We start from the raw sequence: 11,014 nt of genomic DNA, 5'->3' as shown, positions 1-11,014 counted from the left end.
TATCCATTAATTAGCCGAGTAGTTAAAGATGCTTATATTGTTCTATTTTATGTGGATTTTATTTTAACGATTATGTCTAATTATTTATATGTGTGAATTTAAATTAGGGTAAACTACGCCAATGATTATTAATGTTTGGGTTAGTGTTCGTTTTCACTACTGATGTTTGAAAAGCCACAAATCAATCACTGACGCAATTTTTTATTTTAAAATTGTCACTCGACTCGTTAACAAATGTTAATAATTGTTACTATAATAACAGAATGCTGACATGACATGTTAAATTAATTAACTCAACATGTTTGACCGACCATTTTGACTCATCTTCTTCAAAAGCCTTTAAAATTTTTTGTTACTGCAAGAAATATGAAATAGATAACCAGAAGATTAAATTGAAACCCCACAAATTTGATCATAAGAACCGGAAGAAAAGTAAGAAAGTTCATAAGGAATTCAGCATTGGTAGATTCATGTTTCCATGAATCACTGTAATTGGTTTTCTCATTTTTTTTCAGGGAAACTACATTCCTCTAAAGAAGAATTAAGGCCATTAGAAAAATGATTCGTTTTCCTAAAGTTTGCATCTTTCAACACGAGGGAATGATGATGACAAGCCTACAGCTTATATTTCCTTGGGATGCCAAAAGCTTGGAAAGGTTCAATTCGTTTGTGATTGCTTCATCGGTGATCAAATATTGTAGGTGAAAAGGGTGAGGATGAACTGCAATGTGACACACATTTCAAAGCCTTTTTATTGCAATATTTGTCTAATACACTTTGCTGTTATCAAGCTTAATATTGGTGTATGCAAATTGTATGTCAGGTTCTGAGAGACAAGTACCTGAACTTGCAGCAAGAACCCAAGAATAACAACCAGGACCCAACAATCTTGAGCACCCATATTAACAACAAAGATTGAAACTTTATAAGCTGAAGATGAGAAAAACAAGCAAAACCCTCCACCAAAAATAATTTTACCGATGTGGGTTTTCGTTGTTAGAACAAAGGAGAGGAAAAAAAAAGCTCAAAACAAAAGGGTGGTTTGGTTTTGACAAGAAGAAGAGACGAAGAAGAAGGAAAAAAGAAGAGGAAAATGGTGTCAAGCAAATCACTAACGGTTTAGAAGAAGAAGAGTTAAAACGGTTGGTCAAACATATTGAGTCAGAATCAGTTGATTTAACATGTCACGTTATCGTTCCGTCACCACAGTAACGATTGTTAACGGATGTTAACGTTGAGTGATCATTTTATAACAAACGACAATAGTAATGACCATCGACGTAGTTTACCCTTTAAACTAATTTAAACAACTCAAAAAAAATTAATAAAATAAATTCATGTCGGCATCATATTTGATTTTTTCCAATCACAAACCTCCTTTGATTTGTCACAGAAAGGTGATTGAATTCACTGTTGAAATATCAATAGCAATCTGCTATGATTTGCCAATACAATTCATTTTTACCAAACCCTTCATTCATTGCTCACTGGCACCGACTCTATTTACCCAACCAATGCTTCACAATCATTGTTCACATGGTGTGCAAAAATATCCAATTAGGTTGACTTACCTGTCGACCCAAATTAAAAAACGGGTAATTTTCAAAAAAAATTACCGACCGGGTTAGGTATTCGGCCCAACAATTTTCGAGTCAGGCCCGGATCAGTAAATTGAGTTTTTCTGGGTATCCGATTACTCGAGTAACCAGTTAGTTTATATTTTTATTTTATTATATATATATATATAATATAATTATTTATTTATTTATATATATAGATTATTAGATTTTATATTTTAAACTTTTAAATTTTATGTTCGGATGTTGGAGTATGTAATTTGAAGTTTTTATATTTTTAAATTAATAATTTGAAAATGAACAAAAAACACTGAGTACCCGATTACCGAGTACCCGTAAAATCTGGGTATCCGGTAAACATCCGGGTCGAAACATGGGCCGAGAAATCATCGACTCGGATGTTGCGGGTACCTAATAATCGGGTACCCGGATTTGCACACCCCTTCAGCAAACCATTCCTTAATATTTGTAATTTTTTTAATTATCACATATACATTTTTTATTTTTTAACTATATACATTATTTTGACCATTTTTTAGATTTTTTTTAAATATTTTAATCCTTATTTTTTTTTACTTGAACTTTTAATTTTTGTTAAATTAAATCAACTGATGACAACAAACATGTTAAAACAAAGGGTAAACTATGCATATAGTCCCTTATGTTTAGGGTTTGGTCGACTTTTATCACTAATTTAAAAATTAAAGAGAAATTGTATCTAATGTTATCGATTTGTTCGATTTTAATCTTTAAACTATTAAATTTCGTTAACCTCTTTTGTATAAGTCCATAATATGACTGATGGACTAAAATCGAATTAAAGTTAATGACTAAGGGACTAAAATTGAATGAATAGATAATATTAGAGTCTAAAATCGGATGTATCGATAATGTTAAAGACTATTCCCCTTTAATTTTTAAATTAGTGATTCAAGTCGGTCAAATCAAAATAAATAACTTCATATTATTTTATCCTTTTGCAAATATTTTTTTTAAAGGAAATATAAGAATAAAATAATCGAAGACTAAAAAAGCCCAAGTGACAGCTGCATTCTCCAATGAATGTCTCCTCTCCTCTCCTCGGCCAAAAGTCTTCCGTTGAGACTCCACGAAAATTATTTGATGGATAAATTACGCCTTAGTACTTAAATTATTAATTTTGATCTATTTTAGTACTTAAATTTTTTATTTTTTTAAAAACCATATTTAAATTTTAGTTTCTGCTTCATTTTAGTATCATGTTTAAAATTTAGTGTTAAGTTTTGAAAAAATGAAAGTTTAGGTACTAAAACAACCAAAACTGATAGTTTAGGTACTAAACATGTGAGTTTTTAATGATGGGTATTAAAATGAAATTAAAACTAAATGTTAGGTATGATTTTGAAGAAAAAAATAAAAGTTCATGTACTAAAATGAACTAAAACTGATGATTTAAGTACTAAATGTGTAATTTACTCTTATTTAATAGATGAAATATGTAAATTTTAGATTATATAAATTTATCAGTTTTAGGGGCATTTGGTTCACGAAATGTAAGATTATTTTTTATAATAACATTACAGGAATGTAACATTACTATGAAAATGTTGTATTACATTGTTTGATTTGTTTAACAGTAATACAAAATTACAGTTTTTTTTTGTTGTAAAAATATAAGATTATTTGAATGCATATTTTATCAATTATCATTGTTATGCTTGTTTTTTTAAATTAAACTTTTTTGAATAATTAAATTTTAATATTAAATTATAAATATTTAAATATTTATAGAATTATTTTAATCGTTATAGCTTTAAAGAAAAAAACATTGAATATATAATTAGCATATTAAATTTATATTTTTAAATAATTTTCATAAGTATTTTATTTATTTATATAAAATATAATATATTATGAAAAAAATAATATTATGATCTCGAGTGGACAAAGATATTATTTTTTAATATATAATATATATTTTTTAATAACTTAAATTTATATATTATTTTAAATAATTATATTTTATAATAATATTATTTTTCACCTTATAAATTTATAAATAATTAATATATATTGAATATTAAAAATATAAAATAATTTTGAATACTCAAATTTATTAATATTTTACTAATAAATTATTTATATATTATTATTATTATGTTTATATTTATAATTTTGAGTATTTTATAAAAAAAATAAGAATTGAGAAAGATCATTATAAAAATAATTTATTAGTTTATGATCATTCTTGTTTAAAGTAGTGGAAATTGTCTAATACCTAAAAATTAGAGATAATGATATTCCCACTATTTTAACCAAAAGATGTTACTATGGGAAAAATATTATTTCTTGGAAACAATATTTCTATGAACCAAACGTGAGAATGTAATTCCGAAAATGATTATTCCCCTTGGTAATAATATATATTATATAACTTTTGAGAAAAAATATATTATATATATATTTAGTATATTAAACTTATATTTTTAAATAATTTTCATTAGTATCATATTTATTTATATAAAATATAATATTATGATTTCGAGTGGAAAATATTATGAAAATATTATGAAAATATTATTCCATGGTAATGATATTTTCTGTGAACCAAATGAAAATTCAATTCTATAAAAGATTATTCCCCTGACAACGATCTTTTGTGCGAACCAAACGTCCCTTTAATGTTATTATTTTAGCCTCTTTTCATTTTCTTTTAAAATCCTAAAAATTATTGCTTCTTATTTTCTTTATTTGACCGATGACAACATAAGTTTTGGTATTAGTCGTCGACTGTTTGTATTCCTTATTTCTTATATCATATATTTATTTTTTTTATTTTTTAGTTTTTAATAATTCTGATTTTATGTCACAATTTTTTCAGTTTTATAGCATAACTATTTTATTATTATTTTTATCGATCGTTTGGTATTTTTTTCAATTTAATTTTTGGGTAAACTATGCATTTAGTACCTAAACTATCAGCTTTGGTTCATTTTAGTACTTGAACTTTCAATTTTTTCAAAACCATACCTAAAGTTTAGTTTTCGTTTCATTTTAGTTTCTGCCATTAAAAACTTAACACATTTATTACCTAAATTAGGTCTACTTTAATACCTAAACTTTCATTTTTTTTTTAAAATAACGTTCACGAGGTACTAAAATAAAACAAAAACTAAATTTTAGGTATGATTTTGAAAAAATTGAAAGTTTATGTACTAAAATGAACCAAAATTGATAGTTTAGGTATTAAACGCGTAATTTATCATTACTTTTTTCAAGGTTGGATTTAATGTCAGTTTGACTGATCAATATGTCACTTATTTGTTATCATGTTATTCTTTCCTATTATATACCTCATATTGGATTTTGATATTCGTTTTGCCTTTGTAGATAATTTTTTTACGACATCCAATTTTGATTTACAGTTATCAGTGGTCTTTCAATAGTTTAATCTCATGTTGTGGTTAGTTTACCGATGTAATCAAATTTGTTCGTATTTTTCTTTTGTTCGAATTTTTTTCATGTGTTTTAACTTTTTCCTTATTATCTTTGTATGATCTCGAGTGATTAATTTATTGTGTTAATAGTTAAATAAAATATTCTAATTATTTATTTATTTTATGAATTTCATTGTAATTTCAAATATTTTTAAATAAATTTAACAGCTGTATTTGCATAAAAAATTCAAGTTTTATGTAGAATTTATGTATTACATGTTTACATTTTTAAATTTAAAATTTTAATATTTATGTTTGAAATTTTAAAATTTAAGATGTACACAACCAGTCCATGATTATAAAATGATGTTTTTGTTAAAATTTTCAATTATTAAAAGTTATAAAATAGTCACTCAATTATTTATATGTTCCAAACTTGTCTTTCTTCATTAAAAAATTAATAGTCATTTGAGTTAGTCGTCAACACGTTGATATGATATGGTAGTCGCTTGAGATTCTAATATCAAATTTTAGCATATCTCAATCAGTATGTTAACATTTAGCTTAAGATGTCGTTAATTTGTAATTGCAAAAGAACGAGTTCAAAACATATGAATAGTTGGATGATCATTTTGTAACTTTTAATAGTCGAAGGACTCAACAAAATAACACTTTTTTAGTTAGGAGATTATTTTTATAACTTTTAGCCTTAAATGCATCATTGCTGCCTAAAACATATCATTTTGTACCGAGTTGTCCCATAAAGTATTTTTCGGGATGTTTTGTCCCGTAAAATTTAAATTGTTACCTCGTTTTCTCCAAACCGTTAACTTCATTAAAAACAACAAGGGCAAATTACATATTTAGTCACTCAACTATTTTAACGGTTTTGTTTTGGTCTCATATTATTTACTATTTATTTTCCAAAATTATCATTAAATTTAAATTTTTATTCCGTTTTGGTCATCTAACCCGATTCGATTTATTTTAAAAACGTGTAATATGTAAAAGTTAACACATAAAATATAATAACATTAGAAAGCTAATTTTCTTTTTTCTTTTATTTTTTGGTTTGCTCCCTTAAAAACGTTTAAGTTCCTAGGAGAGCATTTGGTGGTGAAATGCTTTGAACAAGGCTTTGTGAACCGGTGAAGAAGCAGAAGCATAGTTTTCAACACCAAGCTTATGCTGGAAACGAACCGAACGAATACAAACGGAGTATGTTCATTTTCGTTCATTTAATTTTAAACGAATAAATGAACGAACACGAAAATAAACAAACAAAAAATTTATTGTTCGTGTTCGTTTGTTAAGGAATGTAGCTTGTTTGTGTTCGTTCATGTTCGTTCATTTAAATGATAAACGAACACAAATGAACGAACATAAACGAATGGATGTAAACAAACGTAAATAAACACAATAAATAAACATAAACGAATGTAAACGAACATAAATATGAGATAAGTTTTATTTTGTTTTGGCTCAAACTGTTGATCCAAAATTTCTCAACAATTGTCTTGTTTTCTTGAGGACTTTGTTTTGTTGTTTTCTGGGGCTGTGTTGGAAATGAAAATGGCAGATGAAAGATGACTGTGGGATAAGTTCAACGGATGAGAAAGACAACAATAATTCATTAAATATTCAGCTAATTCAAAGCTACAATGTTAGGGATAAATATTTTATAAGTTAAAAGATAAAAATAAGTTATTATATATTAATTTTACTCTTATATAAATAAACTCTTACATATTACAAATTTAAGATATAGATTTAATCGAATTAGGTGATTAAAATGAAATAAAAATTTAAATTTTGTGATGATTTAAAAAAATAAATAGTTGGCTGACCAAAATACAACCGTTGAAATAATTGAGTGATTAAATTTTTAACGGAATTAACGGTTTAAGACAAACGATGTAATAATTTAAATTCTAGGGACAAAACATTTCCAAAAATATTTTAGAGGGTAACTTAATACAATTGGTGTGTTTGGTTCACGGAATGTAAGATTACTAGTGTGAATATAAGATTATCAGTGAGAATATAAGATTACCAGGGAATATGATTATTGAGAATGTTGTATTTTGTGTTTGGTTGGTTTAGTAGGAATGTAAGATTACTGTATTTGGTTAAAGGAATATAAAAGATTATTGAAATATATATTTGACCAAATTGTCCTTATTATATATTTGTTTTTTAACAAGTTGAAAAATATTTATATATTTTAAAAAAAAAAATTAAATTCATAAAATTTATATATTTTTTATAAAATTGAAAATATAAAAAGGTTTAATGAAATGGTAAAATTTTATTTTAACTCATGAACTTCATATAAAATTTTAATTATAGATTTTTTTTTGTAAATCTAAAATAATTTAAGGATAAATTTGTAATTTAACCTTCGTAGAGTTTTTATTATTCAATGACAGAAGAAGAATATTTTTTTAAAAAAAAATTTAAGGGTATTTTAGTCTAAAACGCCGGTAATCTAACAATATCTAAGGAAAATGAGGTAATGACATTCCCGGTAATATACCCCAAAAAATTCACTATTGGTAATCTTACATTACCAAAAATGAGATTCCCAACTAACCAAACAGGAGAATGTGGATTTCATTTCCATGAGAATCTCACATTACCCCATTCAAAAGCCCTCTAGTGTATTTTAGGGGTAATGATACATTTAAACTTAATTTTTAATAGTCAAGAGACTTAATAAAATAATATATTTTAAATGAGGGACCATTATGTATTTAACCAATAAATTCATAAAGATCCTGTCAAATCTCCATTTCCAACATGAAGCAAAAGCAGAAGTTATAGAAGGAAACTAAAGATCAAAGCCAAAAAGAAAAAGCCATTAAAAAATGGCAATCAAAATTAGTACAACAGCAGCAGCAAAATCCCTGTTTCTCACATTCATTCTCCTCCTTTCCCTTTCTTTCTTCATCGTCATCTTCTTCATCTTCAACTCTCCTTCTACAAAACCCACAAATTCCTTTCCCCAAAATCACTTTCTTTCCTTCCCAAACTCCATTAAAGTCTACGTGCCCGACCTTCCCAGATCCCTCAACTATGGCTTGCTCCAACAGTACTGGGATTCCAATCACCACGATTCCCGAATCCCCACCGACCCAGATCACCGGATCTCGACTACCCATATCTCAAAACCCGCCAAATACCCTCCTTACCCCGAGAATCCATTGATCAAGCAATACAGTGCGGAGTACTGGATCATGGGTGACTTGGAAACCCCTCAGGAAATGAGGATCGGTTCTTTTTCCAAAAGGGTTTTCGATGCCAACGAGGCTGACGTTGTTTTTGTTCCCTTCTTTGCTACACTGAGTGCTGAGATGGAGCTGGGATCCGGAAGCGGTGCGTTTAGGAAGAAAGCTGGGAATGGGGATTTCTTGAGGCAAGAGAAAGTGATGGATTTTGTGATGAACACTGATGCTTGGAAAAGATCCGGCGGCCGTGATCATGTCTTTGTTCTCACTGGTATTTTGATTATTATTATTATTATTATATAATTTAAACTCATTTGCTTAGTGCTTAACCTTTTGTATATTTAGACTGTTACATTGTTGCTCGTTACTTGTTCTTTGTGTCATTATAGTTTCTGAAATTGGGTTAGAGAGTGCTTGATAATTTCTTTTAGTGTAAAGAAGTAAAGGGCAAATTTAACTTTGTAAGCTGTGTGGGAAATAGTTGCACAGCTGCTGTGCAATTTGCATAGAGAATCATCGACAACGGTATCCGGAAAAATGCCGTCTTCTACAGAAGACTGCTGTTATTATTGTTTGGAAAGCACGTTGATGGAGGTTTGATAGCGAGGTTGAGGATAATGTGGTAGTTGATTTGTCATTTTTTGCTATTTGGTAATGAAGTCTTGTGATGGCACAGAAACTAGTCTTTAGGACAAAACGAGAGTGTATAAAACTATGCCCTTCACGAAATTGGTCTGTCGGAAAGAGAGATGGCGATGAACATCATGGCCAGAAGAGAGAAACAGTTTTGTCGTTCAGCTTCTATTGTGCAAGGATGGGATTGTGAAATTTATCTAGGTAGCATTAGGTATATTATTGGCTGAAATATGCACAGTATTTCTTATGCACTTTTCATTTTGATTTGATTCCTTCTCTCGGTGATAATAGGAGAACGTACATCGATATGTTTACCGTCAGTGTCAAAAGAAATAAAACGGAAAAAGAAGTGGGAAATCATCCTGCATGCTTTACGGCTTATGATTTAGTTTCTGGATTGTCAGGTTATGTTAAACCTTGAAGTATTCTTTGACAGACCCTGTTGCAATGTGGCATTTCAGAGCGGAGATAGCCCCAGCGGTCTTACTGGTTGTGGATTTTGGTGGGTGGTATAGGCTTGATACGAAATCATCCGACGGTACCTCATCAGACATGATACGTCACACCCAAGTTTCGTTGCTTAAAGATGTGATTGTCCCATATACCCATCTGCTTCCTCGGTTGCAGCTATTGGAAAACCAGAAACGTCACACACTCCTTTATTTTAAGGGAGCTAAACATAGGCACCGGGTTAGCATTCTAACAACCTAACACCGAATCTAGCTGCACTATGTGGTGTCCCGATACTAATATTATTTCCTTCTTGAATGGATACAGTTCAAAACTTTGAGCTTCCTTTGCTGAGTTAAATGTTATCGAATTTTGCAGGGTGGCCTAGTTCGAGAAAAATTATGGGACTTGTTGGCTAACGAACCGGGAGTGATTATGGAAGAAGGGTTCCCTAATGCCACCGGTAGAGAGAAGTCAATTAAGGGGATGAGATCATCCGAGTTCTGCTTGCACCCAGCTGGTGATACTCCCACTTCATGCCGAGTCTTTGATGCCATTCAAAGCCTTTGTATACCAGTGATTGTAAGCGACAATATCGAGCTGCCCTTTGAAGGGATGCTGGATTACTCCACGTTTTCAGTTTTTGTAGCAGTGAGTGATGCTTTGAAACCAAATTGGCTCGTTTCTCATCTTAGAAGCATCTCCGAAAAACATAGGAACGAACTCCGTCGAGTCATGGCTGAGGTTCAGCCTGTTTTTGTGTATGATAACGGTCATCCAGGCGGTATTGGGCCAATCCCTCCGGATGGTGCCGTTAATCATATTTGGAGAAAGGTTCATCAAAAACTGCCTGCGATTAAGGAAGCCATTGTCCGTGAGAAACGAAAACCGGCAAATACATCTATCCCTCTACGATGCCATTGCACCTGAATGTAAGATTAAAGATTCATTTCATGTTTTTCACTCGTTTTTCAGATTGCATAAATGAGAAATGCAATAGTTTTAGTTTTGTAGTTTTCTTAAAAGTATGCTCTGTAGTTGTCGGATTCAAATGTTCAATATACTTAAGTTGGTTTGGTGCTTTCTTTTTCGATTTAGTCTCCGTGCGGATGAACGATGAGAATTATTTCGGTGAAATAAAAAAATTAAGGGTAAATTACGCATTTAGTACATAAACACTATCGGTTTTAATACGTTTTAGTATTTAAAGTTTTAATTTTTTTTAAATTGTACACAACGTTTAATTTTTGTTTCATTTTAGTATCATGTCGTTAAAACCTTAACGTATTTAGTATTTAAACTATCAGTTTTGATCCATTTTATTATCTAAACTTTTAATTTTTTTCAAAGTTTATCATTAAATTTTGAATTGGAGTACTAAAATAAAATAAAAATTAAACTTTAGGTATAATTTTAAAAAAATAAAAGTTTAAATACTCAAAAGGATAAAAACTGATAATTTAAATATTAAACATTTAATTTACTAAAAATTAAATATTAACCGTAGTGGTGAGGTTAGTTATTATAATCTTTAAAATATACCATTTAATGATGTAATGTTTATAAAATAATTTGTAAAATTGATATAATTGTAAATCTTAATTGATGTTACAATAATCATAATTTTTTGAAAAGTATAAAATTTATGGTTGAATGCTATTTGGAGTCCTCAAACATTTTTTTTTCTAAATTCATAAATTATGACTTT

At 29.0% G+C, this 11,014-nt stretch overlaps 1 protein-coding gene across 1 annotated transcript; it reads left to right on the top strand.

Annotated features, from left to right (window-relative positions):
• The first annotated feature begins 7,809 nt into the window (after positions 1-7,809).
• Positions 7,810-10,333, top strand: LOC120191277 (probable arabinosyltransferase ARAD1). Its single transcript, XM_039194258.1, has 3 exons — positions 7,810-8,491; positions 9,293-9,546; positions 9,685-10,333. The coding sequence occupies exons 1-3, from the start codon at positions 7,861-7,863 to the stop codon at positions 10,234-10,236; spliced, it is 1,437 nt and encodes a 478-aa protein (XP_039050189.1). The 5' UTR covers positions 7,810-7,860; the 3' UTR covers positions 10,237-10,333.
• Positions 10,334-11,014: the final 681 nt, after the last annotated feature.

Source organism: Hibiscus syriacus, unplaced genomic scaffold, assembly GCF_006381635.1.
Source record: "Hibiscus syriacus cultivar Baekdansim isolate YM2019G1 unplaced genomic scaffold, ASM638163v2 tig00116965_pilon, whole genome shotgun sequence".
Lineage (NCBI taxonomy): Eukaryota > Viridiplantae > Streptophyta > Magnoliopsida > Malvales > Malvaceae > Hibiscus > Hibiscus syriacus.
The sequence above is the reverse complement of the archived record's forward strand: the minus strand, read 5'-3'. Positions and strand labels throughout refer to the sequence as shown.

What these genes read in the sequence shown, in the direction of transcription:
- LOC120191277 (XM_039194258.1), top strand. Translation starts at nt 7,861, where the DNA reads ATGGCAATCAAAATTAGTACAACAGCAGCAGCAAAATCCCTGTTTCTC. An exon ending in TCATGTCTTTGTTCTCACTG is followed by an intron (nt 8,492 to 9,292) that starts GTATTTTGATTA and finishes ATTCTTTGACAG; the next exon opens with ACCCTGTTGCAATGTGGCAT. An exon ending in GAGCTAAACATAGGCACCGG is followed by an intron (nt 9,547 to 9,684) that starts GTTAGCATTCTA and finishes CGAATTTTGCAG; the next exon opens with GGTGGCCTAGTTCGAGAAAA.